The sequence below is a fragment of the Silurus meridionalis genome, chromosome 21 (genome assembly GCF_014805685.1).
Source record: "Silurus meridionalis isolate SWU-2019-XX chromosome 21, ASM1480568v1, whole genome shotgun sequence".
Lineage (NCBI taxonomy): Eukaryota > Metazoa > Chordata > Actinopteri > Siluriformes > Siluridae > Silurus > Silurus meridionalis.
In genome coordinates, this window is record NC_060904.1 from 1,752,089 (window position 1) to 1,766,954 (window position 14,866).

The 14,866-nt window shown below is 43.3% G+C and overlaps 1 protein-coding gene across 2 annotated transcripts in view; it reads right to left on the reverse strand.

Annotated features, from left to right (window-relative positions):
* Nucleotides 1–14,866, reverse strand: part of zfhx4 (zinc finger homeobox 4) — a 71,369-nt gene that overhangs the window by 2,156 nt on the left and 54,347 nt on the right. Inside the window, exons 5-10 of one of the 2 annotated variants that reach the window (XM_046877708.1) lie at nucleotides 10,996–11,103; nucleotides 6,679–6,815; nucleotides 6,123–6,323; nucleotides 5,789–5,900; nucleotides 379–5,631; nucleotides 1–25 (exon numbers count right to left, since the gene is read on the reverse strand). The exon at nucleotides 1–25 is cut by the window's left edge and continues 2,156 nt beyond it. In XM_046877708.1, the coding sequence (XP_046733664.1) occupies nucleotides 1–25; nucleotides 379–5,631; nucleotides 5,789–5,900; nucleotides 6,123–6,323; nucleotides 6,679–6,815; nucleotides 10,996–11,103 (5,836 nt within the window). The remainder of the gene's footprint in view (nucleotides 26–378; nucleotides 5,632–5,788; nucleotides 5,901–6,122; nucleotides 6,324–6,678; nucleotides 6,816–10,995; nucleotides 11,104–14,866) is intronic. The other variant, XM_046877709.1, reaches the window with a different exon arrangement.

Sequence of the window (14,866 nt, forward strand, 5' to 3'; positions counted from 1 at the left end):
ATGCCAGCACCAGGAGACGCTAAAGCTGAAATACAGTGGTATAGATAATATTTGAATTTATACACTGCAAATTCTCTCCATTAAGCTGCATGAACACGTAAATGAACATGTGCTTTTCTTTGTTATGGATCAAAACTGTCGCATGAGCTTTAAATACAAAGGTAACTATACGGGTATAAAATTCCATGTGAAACAAAAAAGCAGTTATTGTGTACAAATCACAAACATTGTATAAAATAAATTGGCCTGTTTTTTTTTTTTGTACACTAAACACATACATTAAATGTCCGTATTATTATCACATGGGGGCCAGTGGTCATGTATGAATCTAATGAGGAAACTGTTCTTAAAAACTAGCACTATGTCATACGAACTCACCAGGTGTATTTGGTGGAAACCCAGGAAGTGACGAAGGCCCATTCACACCAGGAAGCAGTACTGGTGGAAGTCCCGGTATTCCTGGGTAGCCTGTTGGCAGGCTAAGGCCATGAAGCGTGTTACTGTCCACTGAAGGTTGCTGTTGTGCTGGCAAGCTAAGGACGTCTGTTGCCTTCTTCAGACGATCAAGCTCTTGTTGAGCCATTAGCTGGCGGACAGTGGTAGGTGCGAGATAGTCCTTTTCTCTGTCCACCTGATTCCCCAGGGTTTCTTGCACCTTTCCAATGTGCTGCTTCGAGAAGATGTGATCGCGGATAGAAAGTCTAGCTGTATACTTCACACCACATAAAGTACACTCAGGCCTCGGTCCATCGGGAGACCCCTGGCTTATCATAAATGGCTTTCCGATGTTTATTTTGAACTTCTTTTCTTTTGCGCGGGCGTTCTGAAACCAAACTTGCACAACGCGTTTTGGCAGCCCTATTTCGTTGCCCAGCATTTCACACTCCTGCATCGTGGGAGTTCGGTAGTCGCTGAAGCAAGCCTTGAGAACTTTAAGTTGTAGGTTGCTCATCTGGGTCCGGAAACGTTTGTGTCCTGGTCTTTCTCCATTACCTTTTATAGCCTTGAAGGAATTTGTATTTCCAAACGGACTAGGTGAGCTTGGATCTGCCAAACTTGAGGTCTCACTTTTATCTGCGTTTTCCTCTAAGTCATCGTCCCTGGAACTTAGGTAATACTCACTATCTCTGCCAGAGAAACTCAGAGCTGGGCTTACCATATTAAAAGGGAATCTATCTTCCAGCATGTCAGACATTTGCGCCATATTCATTTTGTTCTCACCTAGTTTTTCCCCACCGTTGGCTATGAGGTTCTCAATTTCGTTATTGATCTCGTCTCCTGTTGTAGCATCACTTATAGCTGTGTTAATTGACGAAGTCTCATCAAAGTCTATTTTGTTGATATCACAAGAGGCATCTGCAGAATTCATATGGAGCCCTTCAAATTCATCACTGTTTTCTGCTTTAAAGGATGAAGGGCTCAAGAAGTTTTTTAGCTGGGCCTCGGAGGATTTGACAGGGGTAGAAGATGCAGCCGGAATCTCACACTCGTTTACCTCAGTCTTTGGTGGCAGTGGCAGATATTCCATGAAACTGTATTTATGTGGGCTTTCAGCTCCCTCATCCGGAAGCATCATTGGGCTTGGCGGTAAACTAAAACCTGCTTGCTTAGCCTCGTGCCAATGTCGTGAGCGTATGTGGCTGTCAAGAGCCGACTTAGCCTTAAAGAGTGCCCTACAGAAAGGGCATTTTTTATGAGTTTGGGAAGGCCCAACTGCTCTAAATTGACCTTTTCTTTCTCTGGCACGGGTATTCTGAAACCAGACTTGAACTACTCTTTTCTTTAGTCCCACTTCATGGGCAATATGATCTAACATTTTTCTTGTGGGATTAGAATCAAGTAGATACTTGTCATAAAGGATCTCAAGCTGCTCTGGTGTGATAGTGGTTCTTAGACGTTTGTCTCTGTGTTGGTCTTCACCACCATTTCCACTTTCTTTATCATTTTGGCCATCCTCTTTATCGTCTAATTTACGTTTTAAGGGCCCAGAGCCAATGGCAGAGGCTAGGCCAGAGCCGCTCTGCGATGGTAACTGGGAAAGTGCTCCGGACAAAAGCTGACTTGTCATTAGAGGGTTATTGGGGTCGAATATCATGTAGGGCATATCCAGTGGCCTTTCCAAGAACTGGGAATGCAAAAACTGGTTTTGAGCTGCAAGGAAATGCATATGCTGATGTTCCTGCCAAAGTTCGACAGTCGGGAAAGCTATTTTGCATTGGTCACACTGATACTGTAACATTTGAGGAGGGATGCTGTTGGTAAGTGATGAGAGTGCAATGGAGATAGGACTGGATGGGACAGCTGCAGACTGAGGTTGGGAGTGCGGTCTTGTCATCTGTGACTGAGACATTTTCTCTCGAGGAGGTTGAGGGGTAGAAGCTTTAGACGGTCGCGAATCGGCTACGACTTTTGCGCTTTGTGACGGGGCATTCTCAGGCTGCTTTGATTTCTCACTGAGGATTTCAGGCTTGGGTGAAGTTTTTCCTATTTCAGGGTGAGGTGATGGCATTTGAGGGGAACTAGAGCCTGAACTGCTTGCTGTGACTGTGGGTTGTTTAGTTGACTCCACGTGCCTCATTGCGTTCTGCTCGTAGACTTCTACTATCTCTTCAGAGTGGTTTTCATCTCCACAGTCATCATCTTCATCTTTGTAGCACTGCTTCTTTTGGTGGGTTATCAGGTCAAATATTCGAGGGTATATAACATTGCATTTCTTACACTGGTACTGCATGTTGCTGGTTCGGATATAACGCTCGTTTGTAAGTTCTTTCTTCTCGCTGTCCTTGGTATCCGCTTGGTTTTCATAACTCTTTCTTGCCTTTTGCCGGGCATTTTGGAACCACACCACGATCACACGAGTTGGCAGGCTGAGAACCGTAGAAAGCTGCTCAATCTCATCATCTTTTGGGTAAGCATTTGTATCAAAAAAGTCTTGGAGGACTCTGAGTTGGTAGTCTGTAAATCGAGTTCTCGAGGACCTCTTGTTCATGTTCGAGTCTGATTTATAATATTCTAGTGCATTCATCTGGGATTCCACTCTGATATCCTCCAGTGTGGTCAAGGGGGGAATGCTGAAATTGTAAGGAGAGTCTTTACTTCTTTGCCTCTCTTTGAAGAGCGTGTTGCGGAACCAGTGCTTAATGACTTTCTGTGGAAGAGCGGACTTCTCCGCCATTTCTTGTATCTGATCCTCATTAGGAGAGTTGTTGATATCAAAGTAAGCACGGAGGATTTTCAGCTGGTCGTCTGTGATTCTGGTGCGGGGACGCTTGAACTGGGATTGCCGCAAAAAGTTTGGATCCAGTCCCAGTTGCTGTTGACACAACTGTGTGAGGTCAGAAGATAAAGAGTCCATTGTTGGAAGTTGTAGCGCAAGCTGTGGGGGTAACCCCGGATGTTGCACGGACTGCATCATCAATGGTGGGAAAATTGGCAAGTCAAGAGAGACAGGAAGCTGCACTTGTGGAGGTGCACTGGGTGGTGGAGGTGGCGGAGGAGGAGGTGGTGGTGGGGGAGGAGGAGCTTGCAGGGGCGCCGGAGAAGGTGTTGGCGCCTTGCCTACTGTTGTGGCGGCAGGAAGAATGGTTGTTGGAGCTGGGGGTGCTGGAGGTGGTGGAGGTGGGGGTGGTGGAGGAGGGGTCTCTGGAGAAGGAGGATTTATGGGATAGAGCTTGTCATATGCCTCTCTGTACTGCTGCGCAAACTTCTCCAGCTCTACATAGGGAAAGAACTGACCATGCACGTGTTCTTGGTGGCTTTTGAGGATTAACATATTGGAGAAGAATTTTCCACACATACCGCACTCTAGTTTGTCATTGATTTCCTCCTCTCTGTTCTTCTTCTGGCACTTTTGTCTGTTCTCATTGTATTGAATTACAAGTTCAAAGCCAAAGTTTTCTAGTAAGGCTTTTGCAGCATTACCCCTGGCCCCAGAAATGATGCGCGGTGGAGGAATTAAAGGTTCAGAAAATTTCTGCTTTTTGGAATCCTTATTTTCTTTATTATTATCAGGGTCATTGACAGCCTCTTGCTTTGCTTTGTTTTCTTGCTTTTCCATGTGCTCTTCCACCTCTCTAGACATCTGAATCTCAGACACAGAAATATGATTTGGCTCGGGTTTAGGCTTGTGGCTCTGCTGCTGGGCTTTTTGTTGCTGCTGCTGCTGCTGCTGCTGCTGCATTTGAGAGGCTTGCTGTTGCACTTGTTGAGAAAGCTGAAGCTGCTGTTGACCCAGCTGGTGCTGTTGCTGCATCTGCTGCTTTAGATCCTCAAGGAATGACCCAGTCATGCCTGGCATCCCAAATGCAGCCGAATGCAATGCCAGCTCCGGGTTAATATTAAACTCAGTTCCAGGAATGTAAAAAGGGAAAAGAAACTGGGGTTGTTGGAATTGGAGCAACGCCTCTGGTGTCATTGGGAAATGGGGGAAGAATGCTGGATTCAGAAACTGTGGCTGGAAGAAAGCGGCCTGCTGCTGAAGTTCATGTTGCAGCTGCATCTGAAGCTGCGCTGGTGATGGGGTGGACTGATGAGTTTGCTGAACAGGAACATGATCAGTAGTTTGCTTTTTGTTTACTTCTTTGGTATCTACGTTGTTTTCTTTGTTCGATGATACTGGTAAACTCACTGATTCTGTGTTTCCCTGACTGACCGGAACAGGGCTGTTGGATGGTACAGACCCACTCCCACTTCCACTTCCACTACAGGAACTGCTGCTCGTTTCCTGTTTAGCAGTTCTTGCTTTAGTCTGATGAAGGACAGACCTCATGTGAATCTCCAGGGTTGAGCTTTGGCTATAGGCAACGTTACATATATTACATTTGTATGGTTTGTTGTCAACATTGTTGCTGGTTTCCTGGGGAACTGGACTCGAGGCTTCTTGGAGAACTTTCTTTAGCTTATGCAAGTGCGAGACAGAGTTGTAATGAACAAGCAGAATGTTCTTTTGCGTAAACGACTCCTTGCACACAGTGCATTTGTATGGACGAGACGGGTCTAGAAACTTCTCCATTGTAAAATTCGGACCTTTTCTAAAAGGCAAGGTCCGCTTCGGTTCAGAACCCATCTCATCAAGCAAAGAGCTGCTGTCACTTCCGGTAGGACTGGCCTTTCCTTCTTGGTCCAGATCATCATCTTTATCCATTTCCTGTTCTAAGGCTTGTGCCTCTTCCAGTGCTCGTGCCTCGCTCTCTGTGATATCGCCATTGAGAGGGAGACTCCCACACAGCTGCTGCACTTCGGCTTCACTAAGCTCAGGGTGACCAGTCTCCAAGTGCTTTCTGAGTGCGAGGAATGTCCTGAAGCTACGCTGGCACAAACTGCACATGGTGGCCGCTCGAATGGCATGGTATTGTGAATGTATCTGAAGCTTCTGCAGTGTCTTAAATGCCAGGCTGCAGTGGTTGCAACGATATTTATAGACATGGCGATCAGAGACAGAGAGCTGCTGGCGTTTTTGCAGGTCACTCAGGTGTTCCTGCAGGGAATCTGGGCTCTTTCTGTCTTGGCCAGTGGCTTTTTTCCAATCTGGAGCTTCAGCAGCCTCTTTTGGTGGTTTGACTTCCTCATTGACAAGCTCAAGGTCATTTTTGTCTGTGCCTGTGCTATTTTTCGAATCCATAGAGCTGTTTCCTGTAAAAAAAAAAAAAAAAAAGAGGGGATATAAGACATAGAAGCCTTGTTGGGAAATCATTCCTTTGGCTTTCAAATTTTTTATTTTATTTTTTTTTTATTTTTTTTTTTTTGCAATGTAGTACATTTAATTATTAAAAAGCTGGATGACACTTACCCACAGTCTTTCCAGTTCCCTCAGCTGAAGAGTTCATTACAGATGGGGGTTTGTCTTGTACAGGTGAAGGTATCAGTGAATTGTTTGGCATTGTAATATCCGGACCTGCAACCTGGAGCAGATATTGGATAAAAATGCAGTGTCAGTGAAACCACACGAAAAACACCATAAAAATGGAATCAACATAAATTGAGTTGATTAAACGAACAAGAACCCGAAGCAATTACATGTTAATGTGTTTACTTTATATTCATTACCGGAGCGGTATATGGTGCATAAAACAATGTTCGGTGCAGTCGCAGCGAACGCGTACAGATTTCAGTGATTTACGTACTGTCATGAGCAGCTTCTCCACACAGTCTGGAGCCACGCTGTGGAGGTGTGTGAGATGCAGCTGCAGGTGAATCTTGTTGCTGAGGACATCCTGGCACAGCGGACAGGAGATGACTGGCTGCATGGAATGCTGGGACATGATGTGCAACTGCAGACGGTTTGCGTCCTTGCTGCTGTAATTGCAGTAGGGACACTGCTGCACCTGAAATAAAAAACGTTTGGCGTGTCACGGTCAATATTTCACTATACGTAAGAAATCCGAGACAGTGTAATTAGCAGAACGTGGTCAGAATTTCCAGGCATACAATCAGAAATAAAAAACGATGTATATCTGTGAGTGACTCTCATTACAGGGAACAGTTTGAACGCACTGTTTTTTCACGACCTGACTTAATATAATCCATTTCAGAAATGACTCAGAGTCCTGCAAGGCAGGTCTAATGCATTATAATTTTAATTAGAAACACATAATTTAACGTGATACAAACGCTCGTAAGCTTCGACGTGAACATAAAGACAGACCCATCAATTTAAACATGGGGGAAGCACTAACTCACTTGCTCATTTTTAAGCGTCTTCTCCTCGACAGATTTGGGCCTCTTGGGTGGAGTGTCGTTTTCTTTCTCCTGTTGAAGTGCACGTTTGCCCACTGATGCATTCTCCTGACGAGTTTCTTTAGCCAGTGTATTACCTCCTACGGAAAAAAATAAACAAAATATATATATATATATATATATATATATAAATTATATATATAAATCTTAAGTCACACCTCACAAAAAATAACGACCTCATCATCAAATCTGCGGCGGAGATATTAAGCATAGCTCAGGGTGGCCTTTAAAAAAAAATAAAAAACCGAGTGAAGGTCTTAGAGAAGTGAGAACCCAAACAAACACAGCGCCATAAATATAAAAGAAAAGAATGAACCCTGACTCATACTAATCTAGTTTATTGCCAGTGCTGCGATATCAAAAACAAAAAAACAAAAAAGACCATAAAAACAGGCCAAGCAATTCCAGTCATGAAGATATTCAAAATAAATGGAGAGGCACAAATGCATTATCACTGTGCTGTACGTCACGGTGCCATTATCCAGGCTATTTGGGTGTATAGATTATCAAATCACCTTCCCTAGCATTACCCTAAATATCCATGCCCGACACAGAGCACTGGAGGAGGCAAAAAATGTTATTACCATTTCAGCCGAGCTCAATTCAGGAAATCAGCCCCCAGTTGTATTTAGAGAATGCTGCACAGAGTGATAAATCTTTCATTACCCTCATCTCCAGACGCAGACAGCGTCCCAGCCATCTCGCTCGACGCAATTTATCCCCTCCCCGAGTATGCAGAACACAAAGAAACCCCTAGCCGCCATCTCTCTCTCTCTCTCTCTCTCTGTAATCTGGTCACTCTGAGCTAAAAATTGTCGTGAGGCAAAGGGATGCCAAAAAGTGTAGTGAATTTAAAGGTTATATTAGTCCTTACACTTTATTAGAATTTTCCCTCGCATACGATGTAATTCTTCGCATCACAAGGTACTCTACTTATTTTATTGTAATCCTACATATCAGGAGTGTGACATATTAGCCTGTCAAGGAAAGTGACACAGGAGGGGGGGGAAAAACACAACAACCCCACAAGAGCACAATACAAATTTCCAAGAGCATCAGAGTATTTTCTGCAGCCTTAAATTGCCAGGTAATCTATTTTCTTTTCTTCTTCTTCTTCTTCTTCTTCTTCCAGGCGTTGAGCGTTGGGGAGGCATGTCACATACATTTCATGACAAACAGAAAACCACATTTGCCAGGCGGCCCGATCTCATTGCCGCTCCGCATCTCCTGACCTTTTTTTTCCCCCTCCTTTTTTTAATACACGCCTCCCCCAACCCTGATTCTGTTTATTACGAGTATTTCTAATTTTAACTTTCAATTTTCACCATCTTCCAGTCAATTTGCAACTAAATTATTTCCACGGTGAGGAGCCGATTGCCGGACAACTGGGTGCAAACGCATTTTGCGACGCGATGAGTCTTTTCTATTGATTGCCATCATACTGAATTTAAATGTATAGTCCGGGAAGGGGGTGAATGTAAAAGGGGTGGGTGGGTAAAGGGGGGGGTGCACAGGGGTAATCGGATTTTGTCCTACACGAGGATCCATTGCTATGATTTATTTTCTTAATCAACGCACTGCTTTCATAAGCACTTCAAAACAAAATGGATACCATGTAGAGAGAAAAACTCGATATTTTAATACTGTCTGTCTGTTTATACGAACACGGAGGGAAGAGTGAACTGTATCGCAAACACACGCCAGAATGAAATGAGATACAATGAAAAACCATGACCATTAGAGCTTTCATCTTATCTTTATATATACATATATACATATATTTACATTTATATACGTATATATATATATATATATATATATATATGTTTATATGTGTGCTTTTGTACACAGTGGGTGGCTAATGTGTTTCAAGTCATCCTTTGCTTTTGTATTTTTTAACCTCCCACTAATTGAAATAGCTTTTTTTTTCTTTGTCTTCAAAGCAATGAAGCGGGAGATAAAATAACGGTGACATTGTTCCCATCCCCCGGTGACAAATGCATTTCAGAAGCAGGACCTTGGTTGATTAGATAAATCAAAAAGTGATTTATGACATTCAAGCTGTATGCATTATAAGAAGCAGGCCAGCCGGCTGGCCACCCATCTTTATTTACAACTGTCAGAGATCTCTACACGGCCTCTGATTGTCCTACAAAAAAAAAAAAAAAAAAGCAGAAATCTCACCGCTGCTTATGTCTTACCTTCTTTTTAACGGTTATAAAGCGCTATCACTGTATCACGTCGATAAATAATGCGTCTCTACGTCTCTTCTTTTCCGGCAAATGTCAATTATACGGGACCTGCTTGATCAAGACAGCTTGAATTTACTATTCAATTTCCTGGACCTCAGACCCAGTGGTCTGGCTGAGATTACAGCGCTGTAAATAAACCCGGGTCTGAGACTCGCCGTAACTTCAGTGATTTACGTACAGACTGAGTATAAGGTCATGAATTAAGCTTCACCTGATAACATCTGAATGTCACATTTTGAACCTTCGAGGTCAGACAGCGAACCTGCTCCTAATCCAGACGCCAGAGGAAGCCGAGAAAGAGAACTTGTAGCCGCAGGGCTTCCGATTCAATATGCAAATGAATGATTAACGTAATAATAATTATAATATAACAGCGCACGTTTCCAGAGCAATGCTTCAAATACGAATTATACTTTTAAATGTGCTTAAATATGCAACATGTTTTTACATGGCATTGCGTAAGACATTAATAATCATAATAATTATTATAATAAAAAGTGAACAATGATTAATGTTCATGACTAATTTAAAGCAGGACACGTTGGCGTGAACGACGGCTCATTTTCATTTTTCATCTCTCCTGGCGAAAAAGCTACAGGACTTGTTTCCGTCTCCCAACGCCGTCCCACATATGATCCTTATCTCAGCGAAAACAAAAAAAATTCATCCCAGATTACCAAAAGGTTTGCATGAAAAAAAAAGCAATTTGGATTATAATTAATCCGCGGAGACACTAGATTAAAACGAGACACTGAATTGAAACGAGGGAGATCTCGCACTTCTTTTGGCAGCTGGATTTTGCAGAGATCTCTGTGATATTATTTGGATGCAAAAAAATGTAGAAAACATTCTCTTGCATTCAAGACAAACCCTTTAACCGTGTTATATATAAACCCTGACTGTTGCGTCCACCAGTAATGGATTACTGTGTTAATAAATCGGAGTATGTCGCTTAAAATGAAAAAACAAAACAAAAAAAACGCTATTTAGCACAAACAAGCTACAAAAAATCCCACGTTTGACCTCGTCGGGTCCGAGTTAAACGATGCCGCGTATAATACAAAGTGCAAATTCTGGCCTGCCGCCTCAGACGGGCCTGTCACAGATATATGACTAAAAGATAGATGACTAGCTAAACTAATAGGCTCGGTCCTGTTTCAGCGTTTCTTCTGCACCATTGAACCCAACATTATGTAGCTCTAGGTATGGCGTGCATGAACAGACATCCGATGTAATATTCATGGTGACCACAGATTTCCATCTCATACATATAAAGAAAGGCGCGTATGAATTCTTATTTGGCGAAAGCAAATATAACAAAGCCCGAGGTAACAGTGCCAGATGCTAGCTCCGGGGGCTGTTCCCTGATCGCAACACAATGCCGTTTTGTACGGATTGTTGTCCTTGTTAATGTCCTACCGGTTACACAGAAAATGTAGATTTGAAGTTAAAGCCTGGGATAATGAAGGGTGGAGTTCGAATGCCTTGATTTAAAAGCAGGCAGAGGGAGGAAATAAATGAAATAAGGGTTACGAGGGTGCAGTAAGACGAGTGCTATCTAATCCTCGCGCAAAATTAATATGTCATCAGAGGACTGGCAAGTACACAGAAGATTAATGAAAGGCGCTTAAAAATTACAAGCAACTGATTTGATTTGGAGGAAAAAAAAAAAGAAAAAAGCGAATAATAATCTCACGGGTCATTCTGTAATATTGTTTCGCATCTCTGCATCTCTGCATCTCTGCATCTCCGCTGTCACATGGTTATGATTAAAATGGGTCAATGGGAGGCTGGTGATAGCATTCACATGCAGTCCATACATTCAGCCATTATTAGCAGGAAAAGCCCCATGGTGGAGATGAAAGAGGCAGACGAGCTAGAAGCCGAAGCGTGTGTGTGTGTGTGTGTGTGTGTGTGTATTAACAGGGAGGGTTAGTAAGTGAGTGAGGAAAGGAGGGAGCAGGAAGGGAGGGTGCCAGAGACAAAAGACCAAAACTAAAGGTCTTACTGGAGTCTGTCCTCTTGCCCTCCTGGCTCTCTTTCTCGCTGTCTTTGTCCTCGGCCGCAGCCACTGAGGAATCTTGTCTCGGTCCCTCGGTGTCCTCACCTGGTTCCTCTATAAGTGAGCACACAGGAAGTAGCCTGGTTACCCTTGTTGTCAGCGTGAAACCATATTCATTTATTTCTATGTATGAAGGTCTGATCACATACACTCTCTCTCTCTCTCTCTCTCTCTCTCTCTCGCTCTCTCTCACACACACACACACACACACACACACACACACACACACACACCTCCAGACTTTTAGCAGATTACAGCAGTTCTCGTCTTCCCTTCTTCCCTTCATCCCTGTGCGCGTTTAATAATTCCGCGGATCTCCGCTACGCTGCCAGTGGATTAATCTGTTTATGCTGTTAGCTGCTAGGTTGAAGCTGCGCACCTCTAATCCCTGAAAGGCCCACTGTTCCCTTTCATCCAGAGATCATTTGTCTCTCACGGCACCGATGTCACATTCTAATGAATTTTTAGCAGGCTGAGTATTGCCAGATAACCAGGTTCGCTTCTTCCTCTCTTCAACTCGTTCCCTCTCTCTTTCCCCCCAATACCGCATGTCAAGAAATTAACAGAAATATCACTGATTTTCTTTTTTTTTCAGAAGAAAATTTGAGAAATTGGTTGAAATAAAATAGCATTGCAACCCTGGAAAAAGTAGAATCGATGATGATGATGATGATGATGATGATGATACAAACCCTTAAATTTATATCAATTAATCGGGTCACTACTGCATTTGCATACAAGAACTCATCGAGTCATCGTTTGGGAAGCACAAGAGAACTCGGAATTGGGATACGTGATATAATTAACCCTTTCTAATCCAATCCTCCTGACAACCCACCACACACACACACACACACACACACACACACACACACACACACACACACACACGAGGACTGGCGCCGACATTTTAAGTGCAACACATTAAGTGGAAATTATATACAGCATGAAATTTTCATGGCAGATGCTGGGAGTGATTGAAAGGAGAAATTGTGCCGCACTCTAGTCCTAATGTTTTATTAATAATATTCTGACAACAGGATGAAATATCTCCTGTCACCGGTGGCAGCTGGCAGAAAAAAAATAATAAAACACGCTGTTTTTGGTGATTGTGTATATTGTTCGCGCACACACACACACACACACACACACACACACACAATGGAGTGTTTAATGGAGGCTCGGTGTGTAGATGCTCTTAATGTGTGTGTTTAGGGTTAATTAAGATGCACGTCTAGTGTACTTGATGAAGTGGTTACAAAAAAAAACTACATGGAAAAAAAAGTGCGTTAATAAAGGATAATGAAATGAGAAAAAAGGATATAGATGATAAATAAACATTTAAACATTGCTCTAGTTTTCCCAGTTGAGCCTCAATTCTCGGACCATGACTGGATATTAGGATGGTTGATAAATAATTGGGGAAAAAAATTTAAAATACAATAATAGACACTCAAGGCCAAGCAGGAAGCCTATAGGACCTCCCTCTGACTCCACCCCTTTTGTCCTTCTCCTCCTGCTTATCTGTCTGTCTCATCCCCCTCTCCTGGCTGGACAGATAGTGTGACGTTCACAGAAGGGGCGTGGCCAACACCCCCCCCAGCACCCTTATTGCCCCCTTGAGGGTGGGAAATGAAGTGTCACTATGCTAGTGTCTCTACTTCAAGAAGGCATCGAAGTAGAAATATTTGGAAAGAATGCATTAAAGAAAATGGAGGATACTATAAAAATAAAAATAAAAGAACGAGAAAAGAAAAAACCCTTTCATCTGGGTCTCATCAGACTCTTGTTTCTTTTTTTTTCTTTTCTCCATTTCCTCTGTTTTCTCCGAGGTGTTCTGCAGATTCTCTGGCATGCTGGTGTTTGAGGGCGAGAGAAATTCCCAGACATGCTTTCCTATACATCATGGTGGTGCGTCTGCCCTCTGCGTGACCCTGCCAATAGTTTGAGTAATCTGCATGTGTGTGTGTGTGTGTGTGTGTGTAGCCAGGTCTTCTACCTGTCAAACATTAGAGCTATGGTCCATTCCAATGCCTAGTCTCATTGAACACCATTAACACCTCACACACCAAACACACACACACACACACACACACACACACACACACACACAAGCTGCACTATTACACTATTCATGCACAGTGAGAGATGACGAGTTTGCTGTATGTAAAGCGTCATAAACACGACCCTGCTAACTTTTATATCTTTGAAGCTCACCGGGTTTTTCATGTTGTGAGAGCCTAATGACAGCCAGGGAGGCCAAACCGCCCCCTCTCTCTCTTTCTTTCTACCTCTCTCTCTCCCCATGGGGGTCATAACGCCTCGCTCTGGTCATTATCCGACTGGTAAAGGAGACACCCGGCGAAAACAGCAGTGGAAACACGGCAGCTTCCAAAGGCCTCATTAACGTCCAGCCCCGGCTGCGCCGTTACCCCGCGTTCTCCGGCTCGTTCTTCATCCTTTTTCTGAGATGAAATGGCGAGATGTTTGGTTTTCCTGGATCAGATACACTACTAATAATAACAATAATCAGCCTGTTTATATTCTTCTTCTTTATAACCTCATATTATTATTATTGGTATTATAATTATTATTATCAATATTATTGTGTCCTGTGCTTTAAATCAATAATATTTGGGGGAAAAGAAAAAAAAAAGCCCAACCTGTAAGTGTGTGTGTGTGTGTGTGTGTGTGTGTGTGTGTTTGTGTGTTTTGGTGTTCACATTATTCAGGACAACACCTACATTCCGATACAATTCAGCCGAATAAAATCCGACATCAGTGTTTAAGGGTGTAAATTTTTTGCACGTCTTGTCCTGGTGAGGTGTGCGGACTAATTTTCACTTCACACTTTCAGTCCTGAGCCCCTGCGGCCTCTCGCGACGTCACATTCTTTCCCCTCGTGGTTTTCATTTGGCCCCTTCGCGTTTTAAAGGAATCTTTGAAACCCTACACCGTGCACCACTTTGTCAGGGGCCAGTTGTAATACTTTCAGGATAATAACCTTTACTGACTTGTTGCTGCGCCACTCCTCCATTCCTCCACCACCCCCTTTTCTTTTTTTTTTTATCCTCCCAAATGCTTCCCCCCCCCACTCTCCTCTTTCTCTTTTTCCAAATTTCTCCGTATTTAACAAGCATTTAGATCTTAACCAGATGCCGTTAATGTACCATGTCTAAAATACTAAACATCAACGCCGAGAGTGGGCTAAGTCTTCATGTTACTGCTGCTGCTACTAAGCCTGAGAGAGAGACGCACACACACACACACACACACACACACACACACACACACACACACACACACACACACACACACGTTATCAGAAGCAGCAGGAATTGCTATAAGGAGGTGTCCAGACAGCTGTACATTATCCTATATTACATGGCTTTTGCAGACTATCATGTTTTCTCTGTAACTGTTTCAAAATCTGTATTTCTTGTGCAATTTTATGACATACAGCCACTTGTAAAAACATTACTCAGCCTTATAGCATGGAAGAAGGGATAATGCCCGCTCTCCAGCGCTCGTCTGGAGAAATCCGGAGTGCCGCACTTAAACAAAAGTGAAAGTATAATGATGGTATCTTATTGTAGAGTTCAAGTGGTCATACGTCCTCTGTAGTCTGGCCTAGACAAACACATGGCAGAATTACCAGCCCTCTGGGTCGGGGGTTCGGGGTGAATCAGCGTGAGTACAAAGCCGGAGTCTTCCTCGCATGCTGAGAGGAGGCATGACGTCATTGCGCTCTGGGACACATATTGAGCCCATCTGGCTTCGACTTTAAAGACCGAACTACCGAAGGTTACGAGGACGC